This window comes from Protomyctophum bolini (genome assembly GCF_963924005.1).
Source record: "Protomyctophum bolini genome assembly, chromosome: 22".
NCBI lineage: Eukaryota > Metazoa > Chordata > Actinopteri > Myctophiformes > Myctophidae > Protomyctophum > Protomyctophum bolini.
The window spans coordinates 31,059,998-31,077,808 of record NC_137883.1 but is presented as its reverse complement, the minus strand read 5'-3'; the positions used below and the strand labels follow the sequence as shown (position 1 = coordinate 31,077,808).

At 45.5% G+C, this 17,811-nt stretch overlaps 1 protein-coding gene across 2 annotated transcripts in view; it reads left to right on the top strand.

Annotated features, from left to right (window-relative positions):
• Positions 1-6,197, top strand: part of scarf2 (scavenger receptor class F, member 2) — a 59,172-nt gene extending 52,975 nt beyond the window's left edge. For both annotated transcript variants that reach the window (XM_080794430.1, XM_080794429.1), the window contains exon 12: positions 1,182-6,197. In XM_080794430.1, coding sequence (XP_080650556.1) covers positions 1,182-2,632 — 1,451 coding nt within the window. In that variant the 3' untranslated portion in view covers positions 2,633-6,197. The remainder of the gene's footprint in view (positions 1-1,181) is intronic.
• Positions 6,198-17,811: the final 11,614 nt, after the last annotated feature.

Below are 17,811 nucleotides of genomic sequence, written 5' to 3'. Positions count from 1 at the left end.
TCTGATCTCAGGTCAGAATGGGTTCATCAGACCAGTGTGTTGTCCAGTGGAAACCTCGTATGAATCTGATCTCAGGTCAGAATGGGTTCATCAGACCAGTGTGTTGTCCAGTGGAAACCTCGTATGAATCTGATCTCAGGTCAGAATGGGTTCATCAGACCAGTGCGTTGTCCAGTGGAAACCTCGTATGAATCTGATCTCAGGTCAGAATGGGTTCATCAGACCAGTGTGTTGTCCAGTGGAAACCTCGTATGAATCTGATCTCAGGTCAGAATGGGTTCATCAGACCAGTGTGTTGTCCAGTGGAAACCTCGTATGAATCTGATCTCAGGTCAGAATGGGTTCATCAGACCAGTGTGTTGTCCAGTGGAAACCTCGTATGAATCTGATCTCAGGTCAGAATGGGTTCATCAGACCAGTGTGTTGTCCAGTGGAAACCTCGTATGAATCTGATCTCAGGTCAGAATGGGTTCATCAGACCAGTGTGTTGTCCAGTGGAAACCTCGTATGAATCTGATCTCAGGTCAGAATGGGTTCATCAGACCAGTGTGTTGTCCAGTGGAAACCTCGTATGAATCTGATCTCAGGTCAGAATGGGATATATACGTAGGCCAAAATGTTTCCAATTTCTCCGACCTAATTTCTCCTTTTTATTATAAATTATTGTATAAATAAATATGAGACGTGTTTGTGGACAAACGCTCTACATACAGTAGGACGGGGCGCTAGCCCTCAAACATCACACCTGTGTGAAGTGAGCGGTGCCTTTCATCACGATGATGACGTCTGATGATGTCAACGACATAATGTCACGGCCATTCCGTGCTCTCTCTCTCTCTCTCTCTCTCTCTATCTCTCTCTCTCTCTCCTCTCTCTCTCTCAATTTTCAATTTCAAAAGGCTTTATTGGCATGATACATATGTTTTACATTGCCAAAGCGTACATACAACAAAACAAAAGTCAACAAACATCCCAACGATAATGAACAACAAGCAATACAGTAACAATGAAAATAAATTAACAAACATAAACATAACAGCAACTCTCTCTTTCTCTCTCTCTCTCTCTCTCTCGCTGGCTGGAAGGCAGTATAATATTGTATATATCTTTTTGTAATTTGTTCGTTTTGTATACTGAACTGGATGAATAATCCCTGAATGCATCTTGTCGACGTTCCACAGAATCCGTGAGCGAGAGCAATAAGGAGTCGAAGAGCAGCCCCTCCTCCACTCCACCGGGGGCGCCAGGGAGCAGGTCGGCAGCAGCAGAGCGGTCAGCGGCCAGCGAGGAAGACGCCGGTGAGTACACGTCCCTGAAGGACACCATGAGCGTGAACAACAACAACAAGCCGCCTCTAGAGGGCAGCAGCGCGGAGCAGCCTCTGCTCAAGTCCTCCGACAGCGAGGGCTCCACCAGCGGCTCGGAGTCCGCCATCGGGGCGCTGTACGCACGCATCGCCCGCTTGTCCAAGCAGTCCAAGGAGGAAGAGGGGGGTGGGGGGGGCGGTGGGGGTGGTGGGGGTCTTAGGGACGGCACCGGGACCCCCACCCCAGAGGCCAAACGCAACGGCAGGCCGCCTCCCTCCCCGGGGGGAGGAAAGACCAAACCGCGCCCGCCCGACCCGTCCACCAAGCCCAAGGTGTCATGGATCCATGGGAACGCTCCTACGGGGTCTCCTGGGCCGGGGGAACAGCAGCAGGGGGTCCTGAAGCCCGTCGTTGCTGCCGCCGCGGCGCCCAAAGAGAAGAAGCGTAGCTCCAGCGACGGCTCGGCCCGCAGCGAGGAGCGGCAGAGACAGGCCAAGGAGAGGCAGAGGAACCAGGAGGAGAACGCCAGCACCACCAACGGCTCCCCCAACAGACACAACAAGCCGACGCGGGGCGGCGGCAGCAGGTCTGGGGACGCCGTCGACCACATCAACGGCGTGGTCCAGAGCGCCCTGAAGAAGATCAGCATCTTCCATCACAGCCACTCCTCCTCCTCGCCCGACAAGAAGGACGTCGTGGATAACAGTCCCCCGAAGGAGGCCCCCCTACCCGCCAACGCCGCCATTAAGGAGCCTCCCAGGAGCCCCAAGGTCCACCACGGCCCTCACATCATGAACTCGGAGGCCGCCACCCTGCTGGCCGCTCAGCTCAAGGAGAAGACCCAGAGCATCAACCGTAACGAGGGCAACGGCCTGGTGAAGACCAACGGCCTGTCCTCCACGCCCAAGGCCACCCGGGAGAAGCCCACCCCTCCGCAGAAGGCCAAGAGGACCCCCTCCACCAGCCTGGGCCAGCAGCAAGGGGGCGCCGCCACCAAGCCCCTGCTCCCCACCAGCGGGAGCCTCCAGAAGATGGTTGGGGCCCCCGTCGTCACCGCCGGTGACCCAGGGGCCCCCACCGGTGTTGGTGGTGACCCAGCAGGAGGGGCCGTCCCCGAAGCCATGAAGAGCCCGGAGAAGCAGGACTTGAACGGCTCGAAGGCAGGAGGGGACCCCTGCGCGGCGGTGGTCATGGACGCCACGCCAAAGAAGACGCCCATTAAAAAGCCGCCCAGGAAGAAAGGAGGCAAGGAGGGGACTTTGGATACGTCAAAAGACAGCCATACGCCGAAGACGGCCATTATGCCACCGCAGATAGTGAAATAGGACGTTTCTAAAAAGACGGAATAGCCTGGGTTTCAAATGGATTCTGAGGACTACAGTGACTTCTTGGAGGGTGGATAGGAGTGGGAGATTTCGTTTTTTCGACAAAGGAACTATGTCTTCTTGTGTTCTTCCTGAGAGCGTACTATGGCTCGTGGACCAGTAAAGAAAGTGACAAATGCTTTTGAACTGCGACTTCAGTTTTATCGGTGAGTTGTATCATAATAATGACCTCTATGCTACTACAGTTCTAGTATTACTTTTCATAAATTCTCTTTTTTTGTATAACAATCAATCTTATCCAGTATCCTGCAGCCTGTGGTCAAATTATGCAACAGTGAGAACCTCAACCTGACAGTTTTAAACAGTGGCACAAACTTAAACGTTCATCTCTTGTTTCTCCACAATATGCCCACCACTATATTTATCTCTGTTGAATAAGCATCGTTATGAAGTCTTATGCGAAAATGATTGATAACTAGGAATATGTGCTTGTTTATGTATGGTCTCCACCAAAGGTACTAAAGTTGACTGTAAAAACATGTCCTTTGAGGACGTCTAGGACAATATTTTCCTCCTTTTGTTGCTATGGACTCCGACACAGAGTCCAAACGGTAGTACAGTCCTAAAGCAGATTTATGCAAAGGTCCTTGTTTTAGTCATCAAAGGCAGTTATTTGCCAAAAAAAAAATGGAATTATGTTTATTTCTAAAAGTGTACTTCTGTCTTCTACAATTTCATGCTTTATTAAGACCCGGTCAGAGATCAAACGATCCAAAAGCCAATTACGGAAGCCGGAATGTTCTCGTCTTCTTTCCTGCCGGAGCAATAAGCTCACACACAAATCATGAATCTTAAAAAGCTATAAGCTTCAGACTTATACCCTATTTCACGCTTATAAGTCCACTCCAGTTGCTCTCTTTCTTGTCTTTCTTTTTAATTTACAATTTACAATATGGCATTTAGCAGACGCTCTTAATCCAGAGCGATTTACATTAAGCAAGAACAAAAGCATGGGAATACATCAAATAAAAGCATTTATCATGAAACATGCGTAAGCTAAGAAAGTAACAGTGGAATATCTATATAACATCAACATCAAGACTTCTTCGCAGTTTTCATACATTTTAAATCCTGCTTTTTTTTCCCCAGACAGATTCAGACTATGATTTATTGAAGACCATAACGTACATGTGCATATATACCCCAAAACCGCCCCCTGGAGCTTCTATTGGTACCAAATCACCAGAATATGCTTATTTTTCTGCACCTTTATTCCCTCCCCACACATTTTCTTGTGTAGCAGTAGGACCTGTTGCCAACGGGGCGACTCCTCAGCCAAGCACATGCACCAAATGTCTGAACCTGCGGTTCCTCTCGTACCGAGCGGGATTACTATTGCAACAACACATCATCAGTAGGGTAAAACTAACCTGTCTCACCACGGTCTAAACCCAGCTCACGTTCCCCATTAGTGGTAGACCAACAGCTAGGTCCCTTTGTCTGACTTCACCTGAAACCTAAAAAACGTAAGCTATAGTCCCACAACGAGAGATACTAGCTTCACGTTGACAAAGCTGGATGTTTTTTTAGTGTCGTTGTATGACGGGTATATGAATCTATAGTATTACCACTAAATGGTACCAATACCTGGATGGTTCATAATATCAGTTTACCCATCCTGTATTGTATTGTATAATCCTTTGCATTTTGGTGCTTATGGTGCTTAATATTCCGGAACGGTTTTTTACGCGACAAGCTGCAGTTACACCGACATAACAACGGTTTACGTCGGGGGTTTTCAACTGATTGTGAACCAGGGACCACCACCCTGACTTCGAATCAACCTGGGGACCACTGTTATTATGTTGGGTGGCGGACTGGGGATTATGGGCTAGGATTAGTGCTTGTGTAAGTTAACACTTGCTATGCATCCCATGTGTATACAATACATCCCACCGTTTCTGGTGAAATGTCCTAATAATAATGACTCAACCAGACAATCCGGTGCAACTTCTTGAGATTCTGTTTGAATTTCTTGAACGCCAACTTGTCAGTAAATTACTACATGGATGGACTCATCACTAGAACATATAAAACAAATCCTACATTACTAAATGCATGGTCAGGGACCACGTGCATTACCTCCACGGACCACCAGTGGTCCACGGACCACCTGTTGAAAACCTATGGTTTACGTGACAAGTTGCAGTTACACCGCAGTGCCAGACCTCGATCCACAAACCGTCCTCCTCTCGATGTACTTTTACCAACTTGAACTCTTAATAATGAGCTTTAAATCAGTAAAACCAAATGGGTATGGGATGAAGATACTTAAACTTGACCTATTTGCTTTAATATACTATAGCCCTATATATATTTACTGTACATTATGTCAAAGGAAGACGGTCTTGATTAGTTGATTCTGATAACGGGTGGATATAGTTGTATTAAATAAAGCATACACAGAACATGAGCTATGAGCGGATGGTTATTACGATATGGTGGAGGCAATAAATCCCAAAGTACTCACAAAGGTCGTGGACATGCACGGGAACACAAGGTTGGAAGTACTGAGGAATAATTAATGACCTACATTTACACAAATAGCTTTACATGAAATGCCTTGTATGTTTTGTTTTTGTTGTTTTTTCCATCAAGGTACATCAATGCAGTCGATTCTTTTGTTTTGGTTATTATAATTTTTTTACTCGCTCCAACATTTTTCTACTTGTGAATGTTCGTGTCTATTATGTTTTATGATCATTACCATGTTTTGTAAGCTGTGCTTATATTATTATGAATCTCTGTATTGTTGTTTCCAAACGTTTTCACTCAACGGTGTCATGATGAACTGGCTTTCATGTGGTATTTTTTGCTCTTTTCTTTTTAAGTTCTGAATTATGACGACCCCCCCCCCCCACCCCCCTCCCCCTCCTGTAAAGTTTACATTGGCTGTGTAATGTTCTCTGTTGATGTTATTGTTTGTGCGACACTTAACTGCATGACGCAGAGTGTAATTATATGGCATTCAAACTTAAAGCTGCACAGGAAACCTTGCACCTCTCTCTCTCTCTCTCTCTACTCTCTCTCTCTACTCTCTCTCTCTCTCTCTCTCCATTTGTTATCGTTTCCTCCCGTAGGAAAAGCTAACCCATACAGAAAAGGATTATGCAGTTTGTCTAACTGATACCACTGAGGGAAAGAACGAACGTATGTAACTGAAACCATACCATTGTGTGATGATGACGACAAAGTGGCTATTTTTTATGCGAGAAAAGAACGAGAAAAAAAAACGAGGAAAAAAAAAACATATATTTTGTGTGTGTTTGACTGGCCCCGCCTCTACAGTCTTGCAGTGCATTTTTGTAAAGAAGGGCCTTGAAATGCTGCAAAAAAAAAAACATTAGCAAACTGTACGGTATATTTTTGCCTCTTGTTGGTCTGTTTGTTTATTTTGTTTGTTTGTGTTTGTTTGTTAGCGACATTGATGTCTGATTGTGTATGGTTTAAATCAGTGTTTTGTCTCATGTACTTATTTGAAATAAAAAAGCGATACATGTAGCTATATTGAATCCAACAAATGTAAAGTCAGTCCTCATGTATTAGTTATTTTTCCTCTAAACTGTGATTGCAAAGACACCAAGAGCTGCCAGCCAGTAAACTAGTGCTGTGGGAACCAACACACGGGCACCGGTCACGAGGACGTCCAACACTAACATACGTGGATGTACTCAAGAACGACGCAGGAGCGCAAAGTACCAACGAACTGGCCAGATGTATGGAGAACCGGGATGACTGGAAACGACGATGGAGGGCTCGTCTGAGGACGACCTAGAGAGAACTATGTGGCAGTTCATCGGGCGAGTCGTTTAGTTGCTACAGAGTCGGCTTTTCGAGACCATAATAATCGATTTTAAACCCGACCTGCAAAGCAGATCTCCAAGCATCCGACAGTGCAATTGGAAAAAGGGACATGGTGTATCCACATAGACCCTATAGGGTGCGTTTGGCGTACTCTCTTCTTGTTCGTTAATTCAGTGTACTGGGTGTGTTGGTAGGTCTGCTATTTTTGAAAAATCGTGAAAATGCGGTGCAAGTCTTTGAATATATACTTTCAGAGCGAACGTTCTTAACTCAAGTATTTGCTTCCAAGGGGTACGTTCCTTGAATAACATATTCTCAGACGGCCAATTTCATATATTTGTGGGGGTCCTTGACATGAAAATGTTTGAGAATGACTGACAGAAACATAGGGGAAAAACTGTTAGAAGACATTTGTATAGAATGGAGCCCAGGATACCTGTAGCAAACTGTATACAGCATATACTGTACAGCTCTGTGCCATGAATCCGACCCGCTCCATTTCAGACCCATGCTGATTGATATCTGACCCTTTCCTGTGACCCTGGGCCGTCTGGCTGCCAGACTGATGAAGTACATTCAAACTGTTTTCTTTTTAGGTATTTTCTTTTTTACTTTACTCGAGTATTTCCAATTTAATTTCCAGTACTTTATATAATTCTACTCCACGACATCTCAGATCCAAATATTGTGCTTCTTTAGTTACTAGACTTTACAAAAGCATACATTAACCGGGCACCCATTTTGGTGTTGGCATCATGTCATGCTTTAGCTATTGAAAAATAGCAGATCTACAAGCTCATAGCGCGCCACCAAGTGGCGCGCTATGAGCTTGTAGGTCTGCTATTTTTGAAAAATGACTGACATTTTTAGAATCTGATCTCAGGTCAGAATGGGTTAATCAGACCAGTGTGTGTCCAGTGGAAACCTCGTATGAATCTGATCTCAGGTCAGAATGGGTTAACCACTTCTTCAGCCCTATATACATTTCGGCCATTTGGAAATAGCCTGTATCGACAAGCTTTGTGAGCTTGTTGTAGATCTGCTATTCAAAAGAGTTTTATACATTTGAAATCTTTGACTTGTGTTACTTTAAGTACATTTTGAAACCAATACTTTTTTTTGTACTTTTAACTCGAGTATACATTTTGAACAGTGGACGTTGACTTGTATCGAAGCACTTCTACATTACAGTATTGATGTACTTTTACTTCAGTAAGACACGTATGCGAGTACTTTTACCACCACACTGACTCTGTCTGGGCTATATTACTGGGGCTGCCTTCATGTTGCTGGTGACGGTGAGCTTGTAGATCGGCTATGTAGATTTCAGCATGCAAGCAAATGTAAAAATGACTTGTGTCTTTAACTCATACTGGATCTCTTGTCCACTGTATAGTCCCTTCCCAAGTCTATTTGTCGACGAAATTGTCACTATATTTTTAGTCTCAGTTTTAGTCACCATACTAGCTTAGTTTCCATTTAGTTTTTGTCAGTGAAAAAAAAGGTAATCGATGAACTTTGCCGCTGGGCTGGGGGGGGGGGGGGGGGGGGGGGGGGGTGTCCTCCTGAATGTGGAGCAAAGCGTTTGCCACGGTGGTTCGATCACGGGCGGCATGGGTCTTCAAAGGGATTGGGGGGTGGTGGGCTAGCCAGGAGACCCGTTCAGCAGCGGTGCTCCTGAGCACGGTGGGACAAGAGCTCCTTTCATTTGAGGAGGGGAACAGAACAGAAAACAGAACAGAGGGAACACTGTTGTTGGCCTGAGGAGCTCTCCCAGTTAATGCATCACGCGCTGCTGCATGTTTGTCCTGCTTTTTACTGAGGAGGGGAGAAGTAGGGGGTTCTATAGCCTGCAGGAGTAAAGTACTGGAGGAGGAGGAGGAGGGGGTTCTATAGCCTGCAGGAGTAAAGTGTACTGGAGGAGGAGGAGGAGGGGGTTCTATAGCCTGCAGGAGTAAAGTGTACTGGAGGAGGAGGGGGGGGTGTGTGTGTGATGTATTATGATTATGAATGATGTACAGTATGTGTACAGTACTTTATGTTGTATATTTGAGACTGCACGGATATATATATACAGTAGGCCTTAATTAATGCATTAATTGGAACCATAAGGGGCTTTCGTTTTGGAGTCTGCTTTGTTGTCGCCGTGTGTGTGTGTGTGTGTGTGTGTGTGTGTGTGTGTGTGTGTGTGTGTGTGTGTGTGTGTGTGTGTGTGTGTGTGTGTGTGCGCGTGCAGACTCACTCCCAATCTTCCGCTGTAGTCTGAAAACTCACCTCTTCAGACTGATTTTTCAGATTTTTATTGAAGGGACAGCCCCCTTGAGATGCAGCATCTCATTTTCAAGAGGAACCTTGATGGGGGTGACTTTCGCACATTTCCATATTGATGGAAATGAGGAGGTTGACACAGAGAGAGAGAGGTTAAATAAATCGGCAATTAAGGGGATACATGAGAATGTGAGCAGCAAGTTTGATGAATTTGGATTCAAGGCCACCCGGACCAGCCCCACAGCTTTCCTTCAGTTCACAGATCTACAGGTGTGATGTTTTTAAATGAAAAGGATCCATTGTGTGTATTAATTAATTGTAGGTGGGCCTGCTGTGATATATGTGAGTTTGCATCTGGGGTGTTGGCACAGATAGAGGAAAAGTGATTGTTGAGGGCTTGGGAAATATGCCAGTGGGTCAGATATTATATTATTATTAATTTTGAGGTGTTTTATGGAGCTTTTATTGTTTTTGTTAAGGAAGTGATTCAATTTATTCCAAAACTGTTTGGGGGTTATGGAAGTCATGTCTGAAGCTATTTCTATTATAGTGATCTGATTGTGCATTCCTTGTTTGAGTTTTGCATGAATTGGTTTCTGAGAAGTCTGTAATTTTCCCAGTCAACAGGACTATTGGATGTGCGGTACGTGTTTGAGCCAGGCTTTATCCCGTGGTTTGAATAGGTTGAGTAGTTGTGGGTTGATCCCGGGTAGACGTCTGCCTTTTACTCTGAGTGTTTTGAAGGGTGCATGTCTGTCAATTATACTGAAGGCAAGTGAGACTCAGCTGAGTCAGGAGTACTTATATCTACAGCCATCAGCAGTGTTATGTTGGTTGACTAGGAATCAGTCACATGGTCATGTGACTGGTCATGGCAACGTTGTCACACCGCTGACATCATCACAGAGCGACAGTGTTTACAGCAGCAGGCGAGCATGCTGCAAACACGCTAATGACGTCACGATCAACAGGTTGTGTGCGTTTACTTAATTGTGGCTGGGGGAGCACGCTGGCTCGGTAGCTCCTCTTGAGCATCGTGGAAGATGTTTTCATCACTACCACCACAGACACAACCAATATAAAGTGATTGCGAGGATTCCTGTAGAGATTTCCATCAATGTACAACTTATCGATGACGAGACGAGTGTTCGTTTACCTTTTTCTTGCATCCGCCATGATCGGATAGAGCAATTAACCTCCGCCGAGCCGTGATCTCCGCTGGAAATTGGTCACTGGTGGAATAGCTGGTATTCTTCAATTCTTTGCCCTTTGGACATGACGGCAGATTTCATCTTCGAGTCGGTGACTTTGGCCACGATGGGACGGGGCCTTTCCTGATCGGCTCTGGATTTACCCAGGCGATGAACTCTGGAGAAACGAATGGCTTAGTTCAACTTCCTCCGACTCCATTTTCAGATTGTTTTTCAAGAATGTCTTGACGAGTAGGTAAGTCTCACCTGGTGCTTCAGAGAGTCCGTGTATGATGATGTTGTCCCTCATGCTTCTGCATTGTAGATCGAGAATGTCTTTAGCCATGTTAACGTTTTCTTTTTGGAGTTCGCCTGTCAGGCGTTTCAGACTGTTGACGTCTGTTCTGAGTGAGGCGTTAATGTCGGCCTTTAGCACCTCAATGAGTGCGTTGTTGAACTCGACAGAGGCTTTCAGATCCTTGACATCAGTTTTATTTACTGGAGAGGGGGGCTGTGTGTGTGTGTGTGTGTGTGTGTGTGTGTGTGTGATTATGACTGATGTGCAGTATGTGTACTGTATGTATATTTGAGAATGGACGGATATAGGCCTTAATTAATGCATTAATTGGAACCATAAGGGGCTTTCGTTTGGAGTCCGCTTTGTTGTCGCCGTGTGTGTGTGTGTGTGTGTGTGTGTGTGTGTGGAGTCAGGGGTAGAGTGCCTGGATGGATGGTAACCGTAAGGTTGCCGGTTCGAACCTGGACTCCCCCAGAGTTAGTGTCGAAGTGTCCTTGAGCAAGACTCTGAACCCCTAATTGCTCCTGATGTGCTCGTTGGTGCCTTGCATGGTTTCTGCCGCCATCGGTGTGTGAATGGGTGTGTGTGTGAATGGGTGAATGTAATGCACAATCTATGTAAAGCGCCTTGGATAAAGGTGCTATATAAATGCACCATTTACCATTCATAGCATATACGCATAGTTTCATAATATGCAGGTTCTATGTTCCCCAGGTTCTATGTTCCCCAGGTTCTATGTTCCCCAGGTTCTATGCTCCCCAGGTTCTATGTTCCCCAGGTTCTATGTTCCCCAGGTTCTATGTTCCCCAGGTTCTATGCTCCCCAGGTTCTATGTTCCCCAGGTTCTATGCTCCCCAGGTTCTATGCTCCCCAGTCTGTCTGTCTGCCTCTGTCTGTCTGTCTGCCTCTGTCCTCCAGCCCAACAGATGGGGCAGATTCACAGCTGAGCACGCCGACGACACATGGCCTATAGATCTGAGATGTGGGAACAACGTGGCTTTGGGAATGTCGAGGCTTTGGGAATGTCGAGCGCACATGTCTACGTGCACGTTGTGTGTGTGTGTGTGTGTGTCACCGTCACATGGCGTTCACAAGGAAAGCGAGCTGTCGGTGACGATAGCCAAGAATCTGTGTCGATTTAGTTTTTTAGTTTTAGTCATAATTATAGTCTTTTGAATAGTTTTCACTTATAGTTTTAGTCCCATTTGTGTCACCTGGAATGTTTTAGTGCATGCTCGTCTAATTTTCGACTAAATCTACAGTTGATTTATTTTGACAAATATGTATTTTGACAAATATGTATTTTGTGCGGGGGCCTTGATGCCGTCGTAATGGCTGTTTTTCTACACTTGCTGAAAACAAGCTTTTAGATCTGCTATTTTCAGCTAGTGTAAAATGACTTTTCAAGCTGCCGCGCACACACACACATACACACACACACACACACACACACACACACACACACACACACACACACGTGCACACGCACACAACGGGCGGCGCAACTATACAGGATAGCTCATGGGGTGGTCACAGAAACGGGGATAACTTAGGAGTGTGGGAAGGGGGGGGGGGGGGGGAGGGACTGCCAGTCTAAACAGCACGTTGGAAGCTGGGACAGCCACGCTGCATTATGGGCCAAGTCTATAGAAGCTGGCTGGGGTTTTAAAACCCCCGCTCTCTCTCTCCCCCCATGAGTCAGCCAAAAGCCCTAGACCCAGAGAACCCCGTTCTGATCCCCCACCGTTGCCATGGCAATGGGAACCGATTGGAGCCACATCTGGTAGCCATTTCAGCCCCTCTCTGCTAGAAGAGGAAGAAAGAAATTTATGAGTGAGGAGGGGAAGAAAAAAAAAAAAGACAAATATTTTCTGCAACGCAAAGCAGAAAGGAAGAAAGTGGAGAGAGTGTAGAGTTACACTTGAAAGAAGCCGGGGCTGAAAATATTAATTTTGCCGTCGTGTGGCTCTGCATGGAGTCGACGACGGCCGGACGGACGAGGAGCTTCCCTCGTTTAAGTCGTGGATAATAGATTAGACTTCTTTACGTTGTGTCGAGTCGACTCGTGTTCTCGTAAAAGGTGACGGCGTGAACTTTGGGGAGATACGTTTGATGGAAGGTCACTGAATCCCATGTAGGAACAGTGAAATCCACCAACGAGATTTGAATCACTATCAGTGGAAAATATGTGGACCAGATTTGACAGAGAGACTGCCATCGCGCAAATTCCAGCTTTTCACCAGAGGAGAACAACTTTTTTTTATTTATTTTTTATGAGTTTTTGGCACAGGCAGACTCTTCACATACTAGAGCATGCCTGAAATAAATGTCAGAGCTGAAATCGACATGTAAATATTAAATAAATGCTTAAACATGTAGCTAGGTGTAATGTTAAAGACCACAGAAGTGAACCTTTCAAGCCTGTTTTCTCAACTCACTGTTTCTCTGCCAGACATTACTCTATAAGCCATATCTCCAAAACTGGTGGATCAAACTGAACAACCAATATGTCAATTTGAGGCTATGATTCCCTGCTTTAATATGACATGAAAAAAATAAAATTAAAAAAAATCCAATGGCAGTCCCTCAGTCAAATGTTGAACCCTATAGCTTCCCTACTGTATATTCTGGGCACGTCAAAATAAGCAAACATTTGGCGAAAGCAGCTGCCATAACAGCAGATCTATACGTGCGGAATGGCGATCTACAAGCGCACAGTGCACCGCAACGTAAATTGCATATCTGCGGTATTACATGGGATTCATTTTCTCATCTATACAGCGTTGCGTTCTCTGCCCTTCTCTTTCTTCTAGCTGGATATTTGTAGTTTACTGTAGTCTTCAGTAACTCGTCTGACACGAAGTGTTCAGTAGTCTCAGCGCTGAGTTCCTAAAATGCAGCAACATGTTGCCTGGCAAGACTCGTCGACCGTACTGCGGGACAAGCCAACGGCGATCGGAAAAGGGCTGTTTACGTCTTCCCATGTCTTGTCGACGCGTTGTCTAGCGAGGGACGCTCGTCTATATAATTGCAGTCCTTTCCTTTACACGTTAAATGCTGTTTCTCAGCCCGGGTGGAAACGCAAGCGACTATGAAATGACATTTACTGGAAAACGGAGCTGGCACTCGTCCTGGGCCAAAAGAAAACGGCCCGAGAAAAACTGAGGTCAGTGCCGGAAACCAGAGGAGGGAAAATAGCGTGGTAGATCACATGTGTGTGTGACATCCACTCTCTGCTCTGTGATTTAAGACTGTCATTATAATAGCCCCTGAAAAGCTCCTTCCTTCGCGCAACGCCACGGCACCGGGGCTAAAACAGGCCCTTTCCTTAACGTGCTGGTTAAAAAGGCCGACCGCAACTTCTTCTTCTTGCAGCCTGACCTCCCAAATAGATGCTCTCAGTCAGTCAGAGGCCGGTAATTGTTGCTGTAACTAGGTCAACAGAGCCACTCCGCTGAAGGGCCCGAGTCGAGTTCAGCCTTTGATGCTTCCGCGCCTCAATTTATGCTCCTTTCGTTTCGTGCGACGACTGGTGTCGCCGCCATGCCGAGAATAGGTGATTCACAAGCTCACCGCGCAGCCGCGCGTCACGTCCGCACCGCGTTATATGAGCTTGTAAATCCACCGTTTTCAGCATGTGACACTTTATGACGCAGTAAGCAAGTGTTTCAAATAGTGATACATGTTACCCAAGGGGTACATGGAGCTGCCTACTAATACTAGAACTACAACTACAACCTACTAGTACTAGTAGGAGGATTTTACTTATGCAACTATTCCCCTACCATGTCCTCATTTTTAATGTTATATTCTTTTAAAGGTCGGTTATCATCCATTCGTAGCATCATATGATAGCTATAGATTTATCTTGCCGTTTTCTATCAACATTTAGTGGGAGCGTATCTGTTCCCCAGGTTCTATGTTCCCCACTTAGAATAAACCTAAACCAGAAACAATTTTAGTAATTCAAGACTAAAAGTAGTTTAGCAACTTAGTCGTAGTGTTACTTTTAGTAGAAAAGTCTGATTTAAGCTGCAGTCTTTGAACAATCCATTGAACTTTAGGCCTGCCTATAGGCTACTTACACTATCTAATTAACACTGGCATAAAAACATAATTGCTCAGACTCTTCAACAAAGATGGCAAAAACAAACATTCTTTGTTCTGTATACTTATACATACAATTGTATAGTACAAAACACTGAAGTCCTTAAAACAGAAACCTATAACGCTAACCCTAAACCCTAAGGGTAACATAGAACCTGGGGAACATAGAACCTGGAGAACATAGAACCTGGAGAACATAGAACCTGGAGAGCATAGAACCTGGAGAACATAGAACCTGGGGAACATAGAACCTGGGGAACATAGAACCTGGAGAACATAGAACCTGGAGAACATAGAACCTGGAGAACATAGAACCTGGGGAACATAGAAGCTGGAGAGCATAGAACCTGGAGAGCATAGAACCTGGGGAGCATAGAACCTGGGAAACATATAACCTGGGGAGCATAGAACCTGGAGAACATAGAACCTGTGGAACATAGAACCTGTGGAACATAGAACCTGGAGAACATAGAACCTGGGGAACAAACAAAGCCAACTCTTGTTGTGACAAATCATGACAATAAACACAATGTTTTGGGCTGAACAAAGTAGAAAAAAACGGCAGGTTACAACACTTTTTTGGTTGTTTTTCTTCTTTGTGATTGTTTGTTTGGTCCAAAATATTGTGTTTATTGTCATGATTTGTCACGACTGGAGTTGGCTTTGTCCGCGGCATAACCGTCTTTAAATGTCTACGGGAAAAATGCATTGGGATTCATTTCCTGGGCCACTCGTTGTTCTGAAAGGGGGCGGGGCTGCGACGCTCTATTCTGAAACCAAAGACATTTGAGGACTGACTACTGCTTTAAGCGTTGTGGGAAACCCAGGCTGGTTCAACTCTACCACGCTACTGTCTGTCTGTGTCAGTCACCATGCAGGGCTCTGTGTCGTTCTACTGTGTGTCTGTAGACCATGCAGGGCTCTGTGTCTGTCGTTCTGCTGTGTGTCAGTGTGTCAGTCACCATGCAGGGCTCTGTGTGGTTCTGCTAGTAGACGGTGGTTCAATCCCAGTGGATCCCTAAAACCTCAGGAGGCCTTGAAGTGTAGAAGCGTTCAACTAAGTGGCACAACATCGCCCGCAGTGTTTCTGTAAGACACATGCAGGCACACATGATGTATGACGGCTTAACCCATTCTGGACGACGGTGACGGTGTTTTAAAGCATTATGTTAATGCTTTATCTATTGACAAAATAGCAGATCTACAAGCTCGTAGCGCGGCACCGAGTGCCGCGCTACGAGCTTGTAGTTTTTTGAAAGAATCGTGAAAATGCCGGCACAAGTCTTTGAATATATGTTCTCTCTGCAGAGCGAACGTTTTTTAACTCAAATCGTTGCTTCTGAGGGGGTTCCTGGAACAACATATTTTCAGATGGGGGGTCAGTGGCAAAAGAGACAGATATTTTTGGAGTGCCTTGACGTGAAAACGACTGACACAGAAACATTAGTTTTTCATAAAACAGTTTGTAGACATTTTGCATAGAATCGTCATCAGGTCAAAATGGGTTAATTAGCTCTCGTCGTAGTCACATGAACATGGAAATAGAAATCACTGTGAATAACTGGAGAGTGATTCATATACCCAGACAGATTGTTTTTCATATATATATATATATATATATATATATATATTTAAAGACGGTAGGGGGTGTGCAAACAGTTGTCTTGGACTGCAAATTGCCCTGGCTTTTTCCCTCCTTGTCAGCATAATTCTGCGGCGCGAGCGGAAAGGATTTGAGGAGCTAATAGAAAACAGATCATTCAGATCAGATGCTCCGACCGAGACTCCATCTTTAGTGTCTCTTTCTGTTGTGTTGTGTTTTCAGAAGTCAAGTCAACCCTCTGTGTCTCTAACTCTAACAGAAACCCCTGTTGGTGTTTTTAAAGCATTATGTTATGCTTTATCTATTGAAAAATAGCAGATCTACAAGCTCATAGCGCGGCACCGAGTGCCACGCTATGAGCTTGTAGGTCTGCTATTTTAGAAAAATCGTGAAAATGTGGCACAAATCGTTGAATATATATTCTCTCTGTCTCTGTCTCTCTCTCTCTCTCTCTCTCTCTCTCTCTCCTCTCTCTCTCTCTCTCATATGCCCTTTCAACGGTTGTCGCCTTTGTTCTCCTGTCTTTTCTCCCACAACCATCTTATCCGTTATCTGTGCAATAACGACCGTCCCGTCACGCTCAGACTTCGCAGCAAGGCATCTGTACTTTACTTTACAATTTCCTTTTACTTCTAATACATTTCAAATGAGGCAAATGTTGTGCTTTTAATCCACTACAATTATTTTGAAAACTTTAGTTACTTTGTAGATTTTGAATTATGACAAAACGTGCATTAACCGCTTCAGCCCTATATAGACTTCCGTACTACTTTTAAAGGTAACAAACTTAACAAAGTACTGCTACAGTGCAGTATTGGTACATATTTGAGTATACGTTTTCCCCCCCAACAGCCTGACCCAAATCTTCTCTCTGTCACAAGACTTTTTGGTCCCTCCGCCCCAAAAAACCCAAGGCTTGATGCAAGTCGGCCGGAAATAGCAGATCTGCAAGCTCACTTGCGGGACGGACGGGTTTGCAAGCTTTTATTCCACATAAAAGCTCGCAAAACCCAGCTGTCCCGCAAGTGAGCTTGCAGATCTAAACCATTTTCACACTCGCAAAACTACTAAGTATATGAATCAGCCACAAGGGAAACAAGCAGTTTGAAGGCGTCTATGTTTTGGAGCACTAGAACCCGGCCCGGGCTTTAAGTGTAACTGTGGACCGAACCGCAGAGTCGCAGACTACAGCGGGCTTTGTCTTTTCTTTGCTTTGACGCACAACAACTCACGCTCTCTCTCTCTCTCTCTTTCTCTCTCTCTCTCTCTCTCTGCCATGTGCCAAGATCAGAGTCCCAGAAACACATGTTGACGCAGAGGGGAGGGTTAGAGGCTTTTGGGCCATGCATGCAGCCCCCCCCCCCCTCCACCCCCACACCCCCCCCACCCCCAAACCGCAACCAGATTGGCCTCTTATCACATCCCATTGTTACCATGATGGAGGAGCCAGGGTCACGATTATTCACACCCTCTCCTTATCCGTGGCTAATGAGTGAGACGATACGCTTCCTCTGGGCTGGGGCTCCGCCTCCTCCTCCTAGACCCCAGACTCTGATAATGACCAGCTGACTGGGGGGAGGGGGGGGGGGGGGGGGAGAGAGAGAGAGAGAGAGAGAGAGAGAGAGAGAGAGAGATGAGAGAGAGAGGAGAGAGATGAGAGAGAGAGAGAGAGAGAGAGAGAGAGAGAGAGAGAGAGAGAGAGAGAGAGAGAGAGAGAGAGAGAGAGATGAGAGAGAGAGAGAGAGAGAGAGACGTTAATTATGAATTGAGTGGAGCAAAACCATACTTGTATATTAAATTGTTATCGCCATGAAAACTTCCCCAGTTGAGTGTACTTACACGAAGACAA